At 51.4% G+C, this 20,239-nt stretch overlaps 2 protein-coding genes across 3 annotated transcripts in view; one reads left to right on the plus strand and one right to left on the minus strand.

Moving 5' to 3' along the window:
* WDR87 (WD repeat domain 87) overlaps positions 1-20,239 on the minus strand; it is a 175,658-nt gene that overhangs the window by 82,776 nt on the left and 72,643 nt on the right. The window lies entirely within an intron of this gene.
* The window catches only part of SIPA1L3 (signal induced proliferation associated 1 like 3), a 108,341-nt gene that overhangs the window by 44,864 nt on the left and 43,238 nt on the right, over positions 1-20,239 (plus strand). For both annotated transcript variants that reach the window (XM_083516103.1, XM_083516104.1), the window contains exons 2-4: positions 7,661-9,361; positions 11,806-11,936; positions 19,427-19,615. In XM_083516103.1, the coding sequence (XP_083372229.1) occupies positions 7,966-9,361; positions 11,806-11,936; positions 19,427-19,615 (1,716 nt within the window). In that variant the 5' untranslated portion in view covers positions 7,661-7,965. The remainder of the gene's footprint in view (positions 1-7,660; positions 9,362-11,805; positions 11,937-19,426; positions 19,616-20,239) is intronic.

Raw genomic sequence — 20,239 nt, forward strand, 5'->3', positions numbered from 1 at the left:
TCAGGGATGGGGGGGAAAGCAGTGCTAGAAGCTTGGATGTACGACACCAAATGGTTACTGTCCACCGAACCAGGGTTGTTGTTGTTTAGTCGTTTAGTCATGTCCGACTCTTCGTGACCCCCTGGACCAGAGCACGCCAGGCACTCCTGTCTTCCGCTGCCTCCCGCAGTTTGGTCAAACTCATGCTGGTAGCTTCGAGAACACTGTCCCACCATCTCGTCCTCTATCATCCCCTTCTCCTTGTGCCCTCCATCTTTCCCAACATCAGGGTCTTTTCCAGGGAGTCTTCTCTTCTCATGAGGTGGCCAAAGTCTTGGAGCCTCAGCTTCAGGATCTGTCCTTCCAGTGAGCACTCAGGGCTGATTTCCTTCAGAATGGAGAGGTTGGATCTTCTTGCAGTCCATGGGACTCTCAAGAGTCTCCTCCAGCACCATAATTCAAAAGCATCCATTCTTTGGCAATCAGCCTTTTTTATGGTTCAGCTCTCACTTCCATATATCACTACTGGGAAAACCATAGCTTTAACTATACAGGCCTTTGTTGGCAAGGTGATGTCTCTGCTTTTTAAGATGCTGTCTAGGTTTGTCATTGCTTTTCTCCCAAGAAGCAGGCGTCTTTTAATTTTGTGACTGCTGTCACCATCTGTAGTGATCATGGAGCCCAAGAAAGTAAAATCTCTCACTGCCTCCATTTCTTCCCCTTCTATTTGCCAGGAGGTGATGGGCCCAGTGGCCATGATCTTGGTTTTTTTGATGTTGAGCTTCAGACCATATTTTGCGCTCTCCTCTTTCACCCTCATTAAAAGGTTCTTTAATTCCTCCTCACTTTCTGCCTTCATTGTTGTGTCATCTGCATATCTGAGGTTGTTGATAATTCTTCCAACAATCTTAATTCTGGCTAGGGATTCATCCAGCCCAGCCTTTCGCATGATGAATTCTGCATATAAGTTAAATAAGCAGGGAGACAATATACAGCCTTGTCGTACCAGGGTTACCTTCGCCAAAATGGAGCACCTAGTTGCCATTTTGGGGACAGACGGCTTGAAAGTTGTATTTTTCAATACGACTTTGGGCCCCGGAAATTCAGATAAAATCCAACAGATAGAATTCCACAGGATGTGGTCTGAGTGTGAGAAAACAGTCCAGGTCCAAGGATTCCCAGGATGCACCTCCAGATGGTGGAGACGTCAGGGGACAACCTGGGAGCTGAGCATCTTCACCTGGTCGCAGGTGGCAGTTGGCCAGGTGCAAAATGAGGCATGCAGGCCACAGAGCGAGGCCTGGAGCTGGGCTGCTTGTTCCCTCCCGGCAGAGGCAGGCTGAGGAGGAATCCTCCCGTTGCTGTATTTTTTTTTGGGGGGGGGGGAGAGAGCAGATGTGCTTTCCTGCCGTGCCTGAGGAGGCTTTGGGGTTGACAACTCCCGCGATTCCCCCAAATGAAATCAGACACTGCAATTTTCTTTGTGGGGCGGCCGCAAACGGATCAGCAGCCGGGGATGATTCTGCATGAAGGTTGTCGCCTTGAATTATCTCGGCTGCCCGCCTCCCTCTCTCCCTCCCGCCAGGGTCGATTCGGTTAAAGCTGTTTCCCAGGGTGCCGCTGGTCTCCTAGCAAGCCGTTTCCCTTGTCCCCAGAAGAGGGTCCTGCGAAGGCTTCGTAGGGCGAGCCCCGGCGTGGGTGTGGGTGTCTTGAGTGGCTGCTTGCCCCGGAGGTTCCCCTGATGGGCATCTGTGGCACAACATACAATCTTAAAATCGTTGGAAGGGACCTCATGAGTCATCTAGTCCAACCCCCAGAAAGGCAGGAATATGGGATTTAACCTGCAACCTTGGTGTCATTAGCACTACCCTCTAACTATGATGGATTGAGTTTCCTTAGCTACTGCTTTCCCACCATGAACTGCACCCAAAGTGTTGCGTGGGGGCTCGGGACTCAACAGCCGACAGACTCGACAGGAAGCGGAACATGTTTTTAGTGCTTCTTCGCATGCACAACCGCTGAAACCCGGAAGTAAACCGTTCCGGTACTTCCAGGTTTCGGTGGTCCGCAACCCCCCAAAAAACGCAACCTGAAGCGTCTGTAACCCGAGGTATGACTGTAGTCAAAATGAACATTCTACCAAAAATGATTTTCCTGTTCCAAACCATTCCAATATTGGGAGGAATGAAATGCTTTAAAAGCTGGAGGAAAGACATCGCTAGATTTATTTGGAATGGAAGGAAACCAAGAATCAAACATCAAATAATTATAGAGCCGGGGGGGGGGGGGGCTTTACCCTACCAGAATTAGAACTTTATCATGAAGGCATTGCCCTGCAGATGTCGCTATGCTTCAGTTTCCATCATCCCTGAGCATCTTGTCCTGCGGGCAGGGGCTGATGGGACTTGTTGCCCGAGCACATCTGCGGCGCACCATGCTGGGAACCCCTGGCCTACAGGCTCCTGCTGCGTCTCTCAAGCAGGGAGGCTCTCCTTTGAACGGGGCTGCAAGACCTCGTGGCTCCCAGCTTTGTGCAGAGCGTTCGCACGCGGCTTGTGTTGGCCCCTGCAACACAGTCCATCGCGCAGGCAGGCTTTTGAGTTTGTGGTCAGCCTCAGGTGGAAGACACCTCTTGCCACCTGTTCGCCTGCCCCTTATATGGAGACCCAAGAGATCGCTTTCGGGAACCTCTGCTTGCAAAGGAAAGCAGGTTTACCCTGCTGAAACAGTTCACTTCCTTCTGAGGGTAATAGCTTTGTGGTGCATGCACTGACCGCAAGAAAAAGCCCAGGAAAAATGAGTTAGATAAAATCTCTGTAAGCTGTTTTTTTGGTGCTCGGGAGGTCTAATTTGTAATTTAAACTCGCTTCTGCTTCTGGTATCTTCTTTCTCTCCTGCCCGGATGTCGGTTTGTCTCCTGGATGTCTCTTCTGCATTATTTCATCAATACTATTGCTACGAAGTTGTCATGGCCTTGGGCTAGAACAATAAAGCTATTGAATTGGACTGAAGTGGCTTGTGGGACCTGAACTTCCGGCAGCCCAGGGTTGTTCGCTCAGAGCACTGCGCCCTTGACAAATATGCAGCTTGGAAGCCGGTCAGGTTTTCTCCAAAGAGGCAGGAGGGGCCGTTGTGGAGTAGAGGCAGCCTCTTTGGAACTGCAAGGGCGCTTCCTGCTTAGGCAGTGAACTTCCCCTTCCTTGTGGATATTTGACCCTCTCTGGCCTTCAGAGAAGAGGCAAGGAAGAGGGGTAACATTATAAAATGGTGCAGGTAGGGGAAAGGTTTTCTTCCTCTCTCATAACGCCAGAACCCGTAGGCATCCCACGGAGCTGAATGTTGGGAGAGTCAGGACGGATTAAATAAAGTGTGTGTGTGTGTGTGTGTGTGTGTGTGTGTGTGCAGGCCAGACTCTGGAACTCCTTGCCACAGGAGGCAGCGATGGCCACTAACTTGGATAACTTGAAAATAAGATCAGACAAGTTCATGGGGGAGAGGGCTGCTGATGGCTGCCAGCCATGATAAGGCCACCAACATAAAAGGTAAAGGGACCCCTGACCTTTAGGTCCAGTCGTGGCCGACTCTGGGGTTGCGGCTCTCATCTCGCTTTATTGGCCGAGGGAGCCAGCGTACAGCTTCCGGGTCACGTGGCCAGCATGACTAAGCCGCTTCTGGCGAACCAGAGCAGCGCATGGAAACACCGTTTACCTTCCCGCTGGAGCGGTACCTATTTATCTACTTGCACTTTGACGTGCTTTCGAACTGCTAGGTTGGCAGGAGCAGGGACCGAGCAACGGGAGCTCACCCCATCGCGGGGATTTGAACCGCCAACCTTCTGATTGGCAAGCCCTAGGCTCTGTGGTTTAACCCACAGCGCCACCCGCGTCCCGCCACCGACATAGGTCGCTATAAAATAGGACTAGACCAATTTATGGAAAACAAGTCTATCAATGTCTGCTAGCCGTGATAATAACTCTGCTGCCTACAGCTGCAGAGGCAGAACAATGTTTCTGATCACAGGCAACTGTTTGGCCCCTGGAAGAGCCGCTGGACTAGATGTGGCCTCATCCTGCAGGCTCTACTTAGGATGCCGCTTGCCTGGGCCAACGTGGCAGAAGAGCTGCCTCAGCCCTCGCTGAACCCAGCAAGCCCCAGCAGGCTGAGAGGGAAGCTGGTCGAAGGCCGCCTCTACGTGGCCTCGGGGCATCCCTGTGCCACAGAAGGAAACTCCCCACCTGCGAAGGTGACGTCACCCAAGCTGCCTCCGCTTCGCAGGGCCCTGGGCGCCCGAGCCGAGGAAGACATGGTGAGGTTGTCAAGGAGGGTAGCGGTGCCCTGTTCCCAGAGCCAGACAAATGGGCTTTTGTGGGGTGGGGAGCCTCCTTGCCAGCCCTGCCCTCTAAGAGGAGGCTGCTGCCATCACCGGAGACACCACCTGGGTGGGGGGCATTTGAGGGGGGCTGGGGAAATAGAATTAAGAGGAGCACACACCCCCCCCAGCACAGGGCTGGGGGTTTGGCTCTGTGAGGCCTCCTGCCATCCCCCCCCCCCAGCAGGTTGGTGGCAGGCTGTGAAAGTACAGATCTGTGTCTCCTGGGTGAGAAAACCATCCTCTGGGTAGAAGCCTCTTTCACCACCTGCTGGGCTGAGGAACGTGGGCTGCACATTCCCAGCCTGACATTTCTAAAGAGCAGCTTGTGTCTGTGCGGGAAAGTGAGGCAGGGGTGCAGAAGGGGTGCAGCTGAGGATTTGCTTTGCGGGAAAGATGTCCCCCGAAGGTTGCAGGCAGGACATGGGCAAAGGATGTAGCTCCACACACCCCTTAAAGAACCTAAGAAGATCTTGCTGCATCAGCTCAATGCCCCATCTAGCATAGGCTCCTGTTCTCACAGGGGCTGAACAGTTGTCTCTTGAGGGGAAACATGCAAGCAGTATTTACGGGACTGCCTCTCCTGGTATGCCCCATGAATAACCATAGTCTAGAGGTCCCGGGCCCTAAGGAAGTCAGACTATCCTCCAAGGCCAGGGCCTTCTCAGTGATGGCTCCGACCTGGTGGAATGCTCTGTCCCAGGAAACCAGGGTCCTGCAGGATTTAACTTCCTTCCGCAGGGCCTGTAAGACAGAGCTATTCTGCCTGGCTTTCAATTTGAACTTAGCCTGATCTTTTACTCCCCTTCCTTCCCTCCCCCTCACCTTTTTTATGAAGATTACCCGCTCTGGGATCCCACAGCTAATTTTCCCCTGGTCTCCTGGCCGGCCCAAATAGGACTAATTTAGCCAGCTAGCCCTGGTGATCATTTAATGTTTATTGGATGGATTTCCCCCCCTAAATTGATTTTTGAATTCTGAATTTATTGTTATTCATGTTTTATGCTGTTTTTTGTTGCATCAATTAAGTGTTTGTTGTTAGCCGCCCTGAGCCCGGTTTTCTGAACCGGGAAGGGCGGGGTATAAATAAAAAATTTTTATTATTATTAGTTGTCGTAGTAGTAGTAGTAGTAGTAGCAGTAGCAGCCCTCTCCTCCCCCGTGAATTTGCCTAGTCCTTTTTCAAAGCCATCCAGGTTCCTGCGGCAGGGAGTTCCACAGTTTAACTAGGAACTGCGTGAATGTATCCTTTCCTTTATCTTCTTGCTCATGGGGAAGGGGCGGCGTTTGGTGACAGCATCTCTAGGTGGGGGGAAGATTCCCTGCGTGAGGCCCAGGAGGACTATCGATGTCCGCCAGTGTAGGCTACCCTGAGCTTAGAGGACCAAAAGCCCGACTCTGTGTGAAGTGCCAACTTACTGCTTTCCTGTGCAGGCTGGGCTTGTGGTTTCGGTCCAAGGCTTTGCAGGAGACTCCAGCCCCTGATGCTGCCAGCCCCACAAACTCTCCCAGGCACATTCACCGGGGGGGGGGGGCTTTTTATGTTGTGAACCGCCCCTAGATCCACGGGGATAGGCCGCACAACACCTACTCACTATGAGCCCTACTAAAGCAAACAGTCTAATCGGTCAACGTCTAAAAGATATCGCGCATCAGAACAACCTGGCCACTATAAAGAAATTCTGCCCTTGGTACGATCATTTTCCACCTCTCCGTTTTGATTCTCTGGCCCCATATCTGCACAAACTTATTATCCCAGAATACAGACGTGCTTTTACACTTGCAAGCCTGGATGTTTTGCCATCTTGCGGTACTCGAGGGTCGATTCCAAAAGATCCTGCCTAAGAAACATCTTTGCCCATGTGGAGACGGTAGCACCGTAACAGCGGCACACGTCCTCCTGTCTTGCGCTCTCTACAAAGACCTGAGGAACGAAATCATCACCCCACTTGTCCTAACCATCCCAGGGCGCTCAACCACTGCCACAATGTCCTTTCTTCTATCAGATCAAAGTGAGCAGATAACAGCAAAGGTTGCTAGGTTCATGGCAGGGGCAAGCAGAATAAGGGCCACTAACTGACGGCTGATGCAGGACTTTAAATTATGCTCTTATATCAAATTCCCTTTCTTGCGTATACTGTAATGTTTTACTGTTGCTATGGCCATTGGCTAATGCGAATAAAGTTTTATCTATCTATCTATCCACGGGGATAGTGGGGCATCTGGTTGGCTGCTGTGAGAACAGGGCGCTGGACTCAATGGGCCCCCTTGGGCCCAATCCAGCAAATCCTTGTCTTACATTCTTAGGAGAGTGCGTGAAATGGTTGGGACGTATTTCAGGTGCCTCAACAGGGTTTCTGAGATGGCGTGATGCTGCTGGATTCATCCGGCATCTGTGGACAATGGCATCTACTGACTCAACTGCAAAGAGCAGGAAAATGCTCCAACGTCCTTTGGCGCTGCGGCCGCCCACACTCTGTCTGGACTTCTCCTGTGCTGCTGGGAACAGTGAAGGGGTGGGGTGGAGTTGCGGGTCCCTCGTGGTTGTGGAGTTTGAGCTTGCCAGCGTGTGACTCCAACTAAACATGAGGAAGAGCTTTCTGAGGATAGGATCTGTTTGACCGAAGGGCGGACATCCTTGTGTTTCCGAGCACAATTCAAAGTGTTGCTGCTGACCTTTAAAGCCCTAAATGGCCTTGGTCCAGTATACCTGAAGGAGCGTCTCCACCCCCATCGTTCTACCCGGACACAGAGGTCCAGCACCGAGGGCCTTCTGGCGGTTCCCTCCCTGCGAGAAGCCAAGTTACAGGGAACCAGGCAGAGGGCCTTCTCGGTGGTGGCACCCATCCTGTGGAACGCCCTCCCACCAGATGTCAAAGAGAAGAACAACTACCTGACTTTTAGAAGACATCTGAAGGCAGCCCTGTTTAGGGAAGCTTTTAATGTTTGATGTATTACGGTATTTTAATATTTTGATAGAAGCCGCCCAGAATGGCTGGGGAAACCCAGCCAGATGGGCGGGGTATAAATAAATAATAATAATAATAATAATAATAATAATTATTATTATTATTATTATTATTATGATGTGATTGACTCTCCTTCACCAGAGGCTTGTACACAGAGGTTGGATGGCTGCCTGTCAGGGGTTCTTGACCTGCGTTTCCTGCAATGTATGGGGTTTGGCTAGATGGCCCTTAGGGGGCCCTTCCAACCCCACAATTCTATCTTTCTGTGAATCTGAAGCTGCCGGTGACATGAGCAGGGGCTCCCTCGCTAACCTCTCTTTCTTTCCTTCCCTCCTCTCCTGCAGGGATGGCCCAGAGTGAAACGTTCCCACGGTTAACGTCGCCGGATTAGCCTGGGGTTTGCCGGAAGAAGCTCTGACAGCCCTCCTCCCCAGCTGCCTCCTCCTGCAAATGCCGGGGCGCCTTGAGGATTGCTCGCCAGTGCGATGGCCGCAGGGGCCGGTCCCCCAGCAGGGAGCCCCGAGGGAGGCTCTCGCAGGCTGGCGTCCCGTGGCACCTTGCCCCCCAGTCACGGCTGACATCTGCGTTCCCCGATGGGGATGAGTGGCCCCTTCGAACAGGGAGTCGCAGTCCTCGCTTCCCTTGGACTATGACATCGTACCGGCCTGTTCACGAAAGCGGCGATGTGGGGGGCCCCGGATTGAAAGGCGGCGACTATTACTCCCCGGGGTTCTGGGCCCAGAATGGCTGTGCCGCGCAAGCGGAGGCGCCCGTTTCCTCGCGGCCGGCAACGGCCACCCCGGCCATGCCCAAAATGGGCGTGCGGGCCAGGATCGCCGACTGGCCCCCAAAGAGAGAAGGGCTGAAAGATCCCGCCACTGCTGCCAGCAGCACTTCGAGAGACCTGGAGACGCCAACCACAGGCTCCCGCGGCTTCCAGAATGGGGCCGCCTTCGCCGGGACGTCCCGGGGCTTCCAGCGCCTGGCCCGGCGGCGCTCTAAGGATGCGGAGTTCCCTGACGGCTGGCCGCGGTCCCCGGCCCGGGGCTTCCTGCCCCTGCGGAACCGGAGCAGCAGCGAGATCACGCTCAGTGAGTGCGACCCGCAAGAGGCGTTTGAGCCCCGGGGGGCTGGCGCCAAGCTGCCCATTTTCCGGGAGTACGGGAGCACCTCCTCCATCGACGTTCAAGGCGTCTCGGAGCAAAGCTTCTACGAAATGCTGGATGAGTTCCGCAGTGGGAAGGCGGCGCGGCGGAAGGAGCAGGCGGGGTCTTTCCGTGCAGCGCGGGGCAGCAGCAAAGCCGAGGCGCGGAGCGAGCAACAGGCACTCTCCCTCCTGGGCGCGGACGAGTTCCCCCTGCAGCCCAAGGAGAAGTCCCGCAAGAAGGGACCCCGGGGCGATGCGGGCGGCGGGGACTCCATCTTCCGGAAGCTGCGGAGCGGCCGGGGGGACCCCGAAGGCGGCAAGGGTGGCCCTCCGGACCCCGAGGACGCAGGCGGGCGGCCCTGGTTGTGCCAGAAGAGATTCGCGCACTACGACGTACAGAGCATGCTCTTCGACCTCAACGAGGTGGTGGCGCGGCGGGCCTACGTGGCGCAAAGGAGGAACACCGCCACGGGGGCCTCGGCCGCTTCGGCCGTCTCCTCCGCCTCGCGGGCCTGCGGCCCCCCGGAGCCTGCGGCGGCCCCCTTCCTCGGCTCCGAGGACCCGAACTTCAAAGAGCACCTGGGGCACGACCCCGGGGACAGCCGCAGCAACGGGCTCCTGCTCAGCTGCCCGCACTTCCGCAACGAGGTGGGCGGGGAGCGCGAGCGCGACGTCAGCTTCTCGCGGGCCTCGCCCGCCTCTCTCGGCTCCCCTGGCGGCGAGGCCACAGGGGGCTGCCTGGCAGAGGCGTCCCCCGCCCCGTGTTGTACCAACGCCAGCGTCTCCGTCCTGGAGGTGCCCAAGGAGATGCAGCGCAACGTGGCGCGGCTGAAGCACTACAGCATTGAGCACGTCGACCTGGGCGCCCGCTACTACCAGGAGCACTTCTGCGGCAAAGGTGGGTTGCCCTGGCAGGGTGGGCCAGGAGGGAGGATCTTGCGCTGACCCTGTGGCAACCGGACATTGCTCAGGAATTTGCTTAGCTTCTTTATTGGATGATGATGAGCTTCTTTATTTGATGATAATAACTCCTGGCAAAAGGCAATCAATTGCTCAGTAGGTGGAGCCCAGAATTGTAGGGCTGGAAGGGGCACCCAGGGGCCATCTAGTCCAACCCCCTGCAATGCAGGAATCTCAGCAAAAGAATCCCTGACGGATGGCCAGCCAAGCTCTGCTTGGAAAACCTCCAGTGAAGGTAGACCACCACCTTCCGAGGGAGTCAGTCCCACTCTCAAACAGCTCTTGCCGCAAGGAAGTTCTTCCTTGGGCTTAGTTGGAATAATGATAACAACAACAACAACAACAACAACAACAATAATTTTATTTTATTATTTATACCCTGCCCATTCCTGCTGGGTTTCCCCAGCCACTCTGAGTGGCTTCCAGCACATTAAAAATTGTAAAACATTAAAGATTTCCCTATACAGGGTGGCCTTCATAATAATAATAATAATAACAACAACAACAACAACAACAACAACAACAATAATAATAATAATAACTTTTATTTATACCCCGCCCTCCCCAGCCAAGGCCGGGCTCAGGGCAGCTATCAAGCAATAATAAAAACAAGTTGAATGGATACAACTTAAAAACAAGATTAAAATACAACATTAAAACATTGAAACAGTAAAATTAAAATGCAGCCTCATCACAGGAGGAGAAAGGAAAAAAGAAAAATGTCTTCTAAAAGTAGATTTATGATGTACCGTATTTTTCGCACCATAGGGCGCACCGGACCATAAGGCGCACCCAGTTTTTAGGGGGCGGGAAATCAAGGAAAAAAATATTCCCCCCCCCCAGCCCCAAAGAGCAGCGTACAGGCTGCACACAACCTCTCCCTGCCAGAGGGGTTGTGCGCAGCTATGTAAGAAGGCAAGGCAGCAAGCGGGATGGATCCCGCTCGCTGTTTTGGCTTCCCCTTTAGCCCCGTGCAGCCTCTCCTTGCCGGAGGGGTTGCGCGCGGCTATGGCACAAGCCTGCATTCGCTCTATAGGACGCACACACATTTCCCCTCAATTTTTGAAGAGGAAAAACTGCGTCCAATAGAGCGAAAAATACGGTATTTATGCGCAATGTTGGAAAGGCAGATATAGAAGCCAGGTACAACGGGGTGTCTCTTCTCCAGGGGGTTGGACTAGATGACCCTTGGGGTTAATAATAATAATAATAATAATAATAATAATAATAATAATAATTGTTTATTGATATGCTGCCCATCTGGGTGGGTTATCCCAGCCTCTCTGAGCAGCTTCCAACAGATTAAAAACTGTAAGCACAGTCAAACATGGAAAAACTTCCCTATACAAGGCTGCCTTTTGATGTCTTCTAAAAGTCAGATAGTTGTTTATTTCCTCGATAGCTCTAGAGTTCTGTGACCTTGGAAGGCAAGGGACTCTCCTTCCTTGGAGGTTTTTAAGCAAAATTTGGATGGCTCTCTTTAAGAATCCCTGACAGCAGTGTTAGAAATTCAGATATATAAGCTAGGTGGCAACCGGCACCTTAAATCTAGGTTACGACTGCCACAACGCAAGGCCAGGGGGTTGGACTAGATGACCCCCAGGGTGCCTTCCAGAGCTACAGTTCTATGATCTCAACGACATTGCTGGACTGTAGCTTGCTCTCACAACAATTCACTTGGCCTAGTATGCAAGAAGGAGAAACATGTGCAGTGAAAATGGAATTAACTTTGGACTATGGCAGACGTTTTTAAACTATGATCTGATCTGATATTCTTAGCTAAAGAGTATGGCATGAAAAATATTGTTAGGCATTCCTACAAAAAGCATAAGGGTGGGGGGAAAATTCATAGCGTGAAATCTTGATTTATAGCTACTTGCCAAACATAAACATAAACCTTCACCTGCCACAGATGTACAATAACTAATTAATAAGTTAATCAACCGCTATTACCAGTGACTGGCTCTCTTGTGAGAACTCGGCATCGTAAGCACAAAGGAAATAGGCTTGAAAGCAACGAGAGCAGGAGAACTTCAAATATGAAGCGAGGCTGGTGTTTCGTCCTAGAATTGCAGAGTTGGAGGGGACCCCAGAGGTCTTCTAGTCCAGCCCGCTGCAAGGCAGGAACAAGTGATCCATGCACATGGAGGGTTCAGCCTGCTGTGCTCCCCCTCGATCACCTCCTTGCCTATTAGCACCCCACTAGGTAATCCCAAAGCACCCCAGGGGGTGGTACTCCCCAATTTGGGCACTGCTGGGCTCAGCCAAAGTTTGCCTCCCATGTTTCCAGAATGCTGTGTGTGTGTTGAGACAGGGAGCTTCTGCTGCTGTTCTGGAGGAATCCCCCAAATGCCCCCTCCCTCCCTCTCTTTCTCTCTGCAGAGCATGCCAACTACTTTGGGGTGGACGAGAAGCTAGGCCCGGTGGCCGTCAGCATCCGGCGAGAGAAGCTGGAGGACCACCGAGAGCACGGGCCTCAGTACCAGTACAGGATCATCTTCCGAACCAGTGAGGTAGGTTGCTGCTAGGCGGCTGCTTTGTTCCTCTACAGATCGCCTTCCGCGTGCGTCTCAAGGCAGTTCACAGAAGAGCAGCTTAAAGATAGTTTAGAAAACAAAAACATCTAACGATAAGGGCTTTAAAAAAACCGGCATTGTTATGCAACCTGCGGCAGAGGCCTTTTCACCCAACTGGAAAAGCTTGTCGCGACAAGTATACAGTGGTACCTTGGTTTGCATACGTCTTGGTTTGCATAAATTTTGGATTACAAACACGTCAAACCCAAACAAAGGCCTGGAAACGATTCCTTATGAGGAACGGCTAAGGGAGCTGGGCATGTTTAGCCTGGAGAAGAGGAGGTTAAGGGGTGATATGATAGCCATGTTCAAATATATAAAAGGATGTCACCTAGAGGAGGGAGAAAGGTTGTTTTCTGCTGCTCCAGAGAAGCGGACACGGAGCAATGGATCCAAACTACAAGAAAGAAGATTCCACCTAAACATTAGGAAGAACTTCCTGACAGTAAGAGCTGTTCGACAGTGGAATTTGCTGCCAAGGAGTGTGGTGGAGTCTCCTACTTTGGAGGTCTTTAAGCAGAGGCTTGACAACCATATGTCAGGAGTGCTCTGATGGTGTTTCCTGCTTGGCAGGGGGTTGGACTCGATGGCCCTTGTGGTCTCTTCCAACTCTAGGATTCTATGAAACCTGGAAGTGTGTGTCCCAGTTTGCAACCTTTCTTTGGATTACAACCCATTTGGGGGGGAATTACGAACAAAATTTTTTTTTGGGAGGCCCCATTGGCGAAAGCGCGCCTTGGGTTACAAGCTGTTTTGGTTTACAAATGGACCTCTGGATCGTTCTGCCCGGACACTTGAGGTACAGCGCCGAGGGCGGGTGCCACTACCGAGAAGGCCCTCTGCCTGGTTCCCTGTAGCTTTGCTTCTCTCAGGGAGGGAACTGCCAGAAGGCCCTCGGCGCTGGACCTCAGTGTCCGGGCAGAATGATGGGGGTGGAGTCGCTCATTCAGGTCTACTGGGCCAAGGCCATTTAGGGCTTTCAAGGTCAGCACCAACATTTTGAATTATGCTCAGAAACGTACTGGGAGCCAATGTAGGTCTTTCAGGACCGGTGTTATGTGGTCTCGGTGGCCGCTCCCAGTCACCAGTCAAGCTGCCGCATTCTGGATTATTTGCAGTTTCCGGGTCACCTTCAAAGGTAGCCCCACGTAGAGCGCATGGCAGTAGTCCAAGCGGGAGATAACCAGAGCATGCACCACTCTGGCGAGACAGTGCGCGGGCAGGTAGGGTCTCATCCTGCGTACCAGGTGGAGTTGGTAGACAGCTGCCCTGGACACAGAATTGACCTGTGCCTCCATGGACATCTGTGAGTCCAAAATGACTCCCAGGCTGCACACCTGCTCCTTCAGGGGTACAGTTACCCCATTCAGGACCAGGGAGTCCCCCACACCAGCCCGCCCCCTGTCCCCCAAGAACAGTACTTCTGACTTGTCAGGATTCAACCTCAATCCATTAGCCGCCATCCATCCTCCAGGTTTCTAAGCAGACGTTGGCCCTCTGTCAGAGATTCTTTAGCTGTGACTCCTGCGTTCCAGGGGGTTGGACTGGATGACCTTTGGGCGTCCCTTACACCTCTACAGTTCTGTGGTTCTTGTGTTCCTGCCTGGCATTGACTTCCCCAGAGCTTCTGCTAGAGGGTCTGCTGCTGATTCTTGTTGGAGGTGTTGTGTTCTCAGTTTCCCTAGCACCCTCCTCTTAATTTTCTTAATTGTCTTGATTTTCCCTCTGGCCGGCCGCTGTGAGAGGAGGACGCTGGGCTTGAGGGCTCTCTGGTCTGATCCATCAGCCGGTCTCTTCTTGGGTCCACTTCCTTCCCAGGCTTTAGCTCCTTTCCCGCTGGCCTTTGTCCTGTCCCACCGAGTTCCCAGGGTTCATGCAGTGCATCCGCTTCCTCCAGAAATGTCTGCAGAGCGAGAGTCTAACCTAAGTCCCTTGGAGGCTGACAGTGGGGGGGGGGGAGGAATACTGAGCTTGGGGAGGGCTTTGGAAGAAGCCACAGAATCCACCAAGGGGAGGAAATGTATGGCTCCCTGTCCCACAGAACAGATAGGTAGCCGTGTTGGTCTGCCATAGTCAAAATAAAAAAATTCCTTCCAGTAGCACCTATTTTCAGAAATAGACTGGAAAGAGAAGCTGCTGAATTGCAACTCATTAGCAAACTTAAAACCATGGAGAGACCTGGTCTGAACAAAGACATTGGATTCTTATCTCATTATACATGACTAAGCCATTTTTCACCTTCTCACCCCTTGCCTTTTCCTGTAAGACCTATTGCAGTCGTTAAGAGTCGTCAACAGGCTCATCTCAGCTATCTGCCAATCTCCCATTCCCACCACCCTTCTGAGTAATACCCCTCCCCACCTTCTCACTATATAGAAGCATCTGGCAACTTCTGTTTCAGTGTATCTGAAGAAGTGTGCATGCACACGAAAGCTCATACCAAGAACTAACTTAGTTGGTCTTTAAGATGCTACTGGAAGGAATTTTTTTATTTTGTCCCACAGAAGTTGTGTGCCGAAAGGGGTGGCCAGTTTGCCTCTTGGCTACTGGGAACAGACCCCTCACTGCTGGGCCGCAGAGCACCTTGCTGCTTTCTCCCCGCCTCCCAAATCTCTGCCCCCCCCAACATCTCTCTGAGCTGTGCGCCTGGTCCTCAGAAGCCCAAGGCTGGTTTTGCACTTTGGCTTGAGCCCTGCGCGTGTTTGTGTCTCCTTCTCAAAAGCAGTCCTTTTTTAAAAAAATATTTTTTATTAAGAATTTAAACAAAACATATTGTCTTAATACATATTATCATTGATCCCCCCCCATAAAATAACCCCCCCTCCCCCCCTTGACTTCCCTCAGCTCCAATCTCTGCTTTCTCTACAGATGCTGTTCTCCGCATTTTACAAAATTGCATAAATCTGACTGGTTATTGTCAATATTGTTTATTCAAAACCTGCCAAGGAGTCCAGTTCACTTTGATGTTTCTTTAAGTACTTTGTAAAAGGTTCCCATTCATCTTTGAAGTCACGGTTATCCTTGTCCCGTAGTTTATAAGTCAATTTTGCCAATTCTGCATAGTCCATCAGCTTCTCTTGCCATAGTTCTTTACTCAGGGTTTCCTCATTCTTCCATCCCTGTGCTATTAAGACTCTCACCGCCGTTGTCGCATACATGAAGATATTTTTCAGTTTCCTTGGCAGGTCTTTTCCTACAATCCCTAACAAAAATGCTTCAGATTTCTTAACAAATGCTAAATGGAACATTTTCTTCAATTCATTGTATATCATTTCCCAAAACTTTTTAATTTCATTACAATCCCACCACATATGATAAAATGTCCCCTTTTTTCCCTTACACTTCCAAAACATATTTGAACTGGTTTTATACATTTTTCCTAACTGCACTGGAGTCATACATCATCTTCATATAATTTTCTTTCAACAATCTGTAAATTTTAAGTCAATTTTTCATAACCTTTCCCAATCTTCCAGCATAATGTTTTGACCTATCTCTTGTGCCCATTTAATCATGACTGATTTTACCTCTTCATCTTTCGTCTCCCATTCTAGCAGTATTCTATATGCAGCCTTCAGTAGTTTCACTTTCCCTTCAATCACTTCCATTTGAAACCTGGATCTTGTGTAACTGAATCCTTTCTTACTGTCTTCTGCTCAAAAGCAGTGCTTTGCTTGACTCGGGGAAAGTTTCGGGTGGTGTCTGCATGTTCTCGGGTGCTCCTGGTCTAATCCAGGGCACACACCGCCCCAATGAGCCTCTGCCATGCCAGCTGCTGTGGCCAGAACAGGAAGGACGGGCTCCCTTGCACAAAAAACAAGGACACTAGCCAGGAATACTAGGGCAAAACAGCAGCCAGTAGGCTTGGTCTTGATTGAAGACTGTCGCAACAGGACTCCCACCTGCCACAAGGTGGAACAAGATGGAAGCCCCGAACAAAAGAGCCCCCAAACTTTTATTAGCTGCTAATCCCCATGTTACACCCCCCCCCCAACTACATCACTAATACATCATGGTTACATCATGAAAGGGGAGGTCTGGTGGCAGTAATCTGAGCATCCTGGACCCTGCCCCATGGTTCCCCTTGCCCTCCACCAAACACCCATCAAGTGTAACAAAAGAGATACTGTGGTACCTCGGGTTACATACGCTTCAGGTTACATACGCTTCAGGTTACAGACTCCACTAACCCAGAAATATTACCTCGACTTATGAACTTTTCTTCAGGATGTGAACAGAAATTGTGCTCTGGCCGCACAGCGGTAGCAGGAGGCCCCATTAGCTAAAGTGGTGCTTCAGGTTAAGAACAGTTTTAGGTTAAGATCAGACCTTTGGAACAAATTAAGTACTTAACCCGAAGTACCACTGTATTTACATTTCCCTGTTTCCCAGCCAAGTTAACCACACCCTTTTGTCTTCATCTGGGTTTGTTATTTCTGGAATGGCTACCTGTCTGGCACTCAGGTATCAGGATGCCAGGAATTATCACTCAGGCAGAGGGGCTGCTGAGTAGCTGAGCTCACATGTCTATATGAATTTCTGAAGTTTTCCCAGTGAGCCAGTACAGATATACATTTATCAGTGAATTCTTACATTTGGTATCGTGCAGCAAAGGCCCTTTGAATAGATAGGAAGAAACTGTGATGAAGTGTTTTGTGGGGACAAATCACAAGTCACAAAAGTGATTGTGCTGATTTTGGTAGTGGGCTGCATGTGCGTGATATCTGCTGGAGGGGCAAACCCCCCCCAAACCCTATACATAAATTCCTGCAACAATTGGGAATGGATCCTTTTCTGGTGGGCAGGCCAGATACTGCTCTCCTCTCTGCTCTCAAGCGGATTGCAGAGGGTTCAGTTTTTTGGCTTGCAGAGGTCAGTCCCACCAGCACAATCCCAGCACCTGGGAGCTTGGAGCCCTGCTCACTGGCTGACTTCCCCTCCATGATGAAGCAGATAGGCGGATCGTAGAACCTCAGAATTGGAGAGCTGGAAGGGGACCCACAGAGCCATCTAGTCCACCCCCTGCACTGCAGGCATCACAGCCAAAGCATCCCTGACAGAGGGCCATCCGACCTCTGCTTAAAAACCTCCGGCGAGGGCAAGTCCCGCATCTTCTGAGGGAGAACTGATATAAGGCAGTGTTTCCCAACCTTTTTTGGGCAAAGGCACACTTGTTTCATGAAAAAAATCTCGAGGCACACCACCATGCCAGATGGGGAAAGGTCACTTTTTACTTATGTAAAAAAAAAAAAAAAGTAACAGCATAGAAGGTAATGGTTAGGCTAGCATCCCTCTTCCAAATATGCTAGGTTTTTATTTGCAGGGACTGTTCTACATGGGAAAGCATTCAGCACTGTCATTCTCCCATCTGCCATCTGAATTGGTACTATTCTGGGTCAACTTACTCTGCTGCATGTGTAGATGAAAATGGCACCAAGTGTGGGGGAGGGGGCAGAACAGGTTTCACATACAGGATATTAAGCATACACGTACTTCAGATTGAACTGGTTGCTTGCTTTGCAAGTTTTCATTTCCCAAATGACTGCCTTGGCAAGCGCAATACCTACCAGGCTCAACGCCGGTCTCGTGCTGCCGCTTCCCGCGCTCTCAAGGACCCGGGAGGAGGAAGGCGTGAAGGGAATCCCGAAGGCGCGAAAACCTCGCGCATGCGCAGGCCTTCTGCCTGCAACAGCCCAGTAGGCCGGCCGAAGCGAGCGGCGATGGGATGTGGGAGCTCGCTCGCTCGCCGCCCCGCGTGTGCCTATGTGGGGCACATTACAGCCCCGTGACGTCAGCGCCACGCAGGCAGCCAGGCAGGCAGACGGCGAGAGCCCCGCGCTGGGCGGCCTCTCCTCGCCGCCGTCGCCCCGCCTCTCGCCGCCCGCCTCGCCCGCCTCCCTCCCATGGCACACCAGGCAACATCTCGCGGCACACTAGTGTGCCGCGGAACACCGGTTGGGAAACACTGATATAAGGCAACTTCCTGTGGAAAGCAGTTGCCCCTTCTCACCCCCACGTGCTGTTGTGCTCTGAAAAGAGGGGTCACAAGCGTGGCCTGGGGTCCTAAGCAGCCATTGCTCTCGCCTCCTGTCTCTGAGCTGTGAGGAGCTCCCCAGAGCCCAGCAGAGGGCATTGCAACTCAGCGCAGGGCCTTTGTTTGTTGCTTCAGCCAGAGGAGGAGCAGACCAGCAGCGGCCTTGAGAATAAAAGGGCAGGGGGGAGAGAGAGCAGGCCTTGACTGCTCTGAGGCTGGGGTCTCCATGGGGCTCGTAGCCTGGCCCTCCGCCTTCCCAGGGGTCCTATGCTCTGGGTTGTTTTGCAACCTCAGAGCAAAAGCGTGGATTCCAAGATGCTCTTCCGAATCCGTTCTGCAGCTCTCCAGACCGTTTATCTGCGAGGGCTTCCACCCCTCCGTTTGAATTGACTGCCCTTTTCAAGATACATATTTCCATTATCTAGGGAAAGTGAACAGTCTTCCCTACAAGAAGCCACCTTGCTGTTTGAAAACTGGAGCCCAAACATCCCCTCTTCCAGCTCTCCTGTTTCTCAATTTCTTTTCACAAAGCTTTGAAATTTGCAAAGTGAATTGGAGACAAACCTTTAAATGTTCAGAATTGGGCCCTGAGGTGTGTCTCGAGGTTGCCTCTCTCTTCCAACACTCTGATAGATAGATAGATAGATAGATAGATAGATAGATTAGATATATAGATATATATAGATTTTTACAAATAATTTCCAAAAATCGTATCACATACTTTCTTATCTTATACAATGTTTTGGATTTCCATCAACCACATCTGAAGATTTTTCAATCTTTATCACTTAAATCACATTTCTCAATTTCTCTATTACTTTCAGTTATCCTTAACTCTCTAATAACTCTCTTCATAATCTTCTCTGCAATACTTTGCATAGTCCTCCTTACAAAACTTCTTGAAGTCCTGCTAGCGTAATCTGTTTAGTACAATTGCTTTCCAAATAGTTCAGATATTCACTCCAGTCCTCTGAGAACCTCTGGTCCCGCAGGTTTCGGATCCTTCCTGTCATCTTGTCTAATTCTGCAGGGTCCATTAATTTCGTCTGCCATTCTTCTTTGGTCGGTAGTTCTTGTTTCCATTTCTGTGCCAGTAATACTCTTTGCGTATAAAAACAGTTTATTATTCCTCTCTTCCAACACTCTGAGACCAAAATGAAGGAAAGCACCGTCTCCAGGGGACCCTGTTCCCGAGCCATGTGGGCAACCTCTCTTCCTGGGTGCCCGGCAGGCAGCCTGCCCTGTTGGGCCGGTTTCAGCCACTGCCTTTCCGCTCCACTGGGGGCGGGAGCCACCACAAAGCGATCCCTGTCGGTTAGCTCCACCCACATGGCAGGTCCGGACAGGAAATGCCGGGAAGGCTCCTCTGACCAGACTCTCTCTCTCCTTGCAGCTGACCACCCTCCGCGGCTCCATCCTGGAGGATGCCACGCCCACCTCCACCAAGCATGGCACTGTCCGCGGGCTCCCTCTCAAGGACGTGCTGGAGAACGTGGTCCCCGAGCTGAACATCCACTGCCTCCGCCTGGCCCTGAGCGTCCCCAAGGTCACGGAGCAGCTGCGGAAGCTGGACGAGCAAGGGGTGAGCGAGCCGGTGGGAGGTGGGATGGCCAGGGGTGGACATTGGCCCCTCTTCCGTCCTTGCTCCCTGGTCGGTGGAGTGAGGGGCAAGAGACGGGGTGGAGAGCACCACACATTTGCCAAATAATGCTAGAACTTGGCGGTATCAGACAGAAGAAAAGACATGTCGGCGATTTGTGGGATTAAATAATAATAATGATAAATTTTATTTATACCCCGCTCTCCCCAGCCAAGACCGGGCTCAGGGCGGCTAACAACCAATAATAAAAACAAGTTGATTAAAATACAATTTAAAAAACAAGATTAAAATACAACATTAAAACATTAAGATGCAGCCTCTTCACAGGAGGAGAAAGGAAAAAAGGAAAAGGGGGAGGGAATCAAGTTGATTCCAAGCGAAAGGCCAAATGTCAAGTTTTCACCAAGGCCAACTATCCATACTGGTCCTAGGTGGGCCAGAAAAAAGCCAGGGAAGTCCCCAAATAGGAGTTCTATCACAGAAGGAGAAAGGAAAAAGGAAAGAGGGGGAGGGGATCAAGTTGATTCCAAGCCGAAGGCCAGGCGGAACAACCCTGTCTTACAGGCCCTGCGGAAAGAAATCAGATCCTGCAGGGCCCCGGTCTCA

This window comes from Podarcis liolepis, assembly GCF_965112155.1.
Source record: "Podarcis liolepis genome assembly, chromosome: 7".
In the NCBI taxonomy this organism is placed as follows: domain Eukaryota; kingdom Metazoa; phylum Chordata; class Lepidosauria; order Squamata; family Lacertidae; genus Podarcis; species Podarcis liolepis.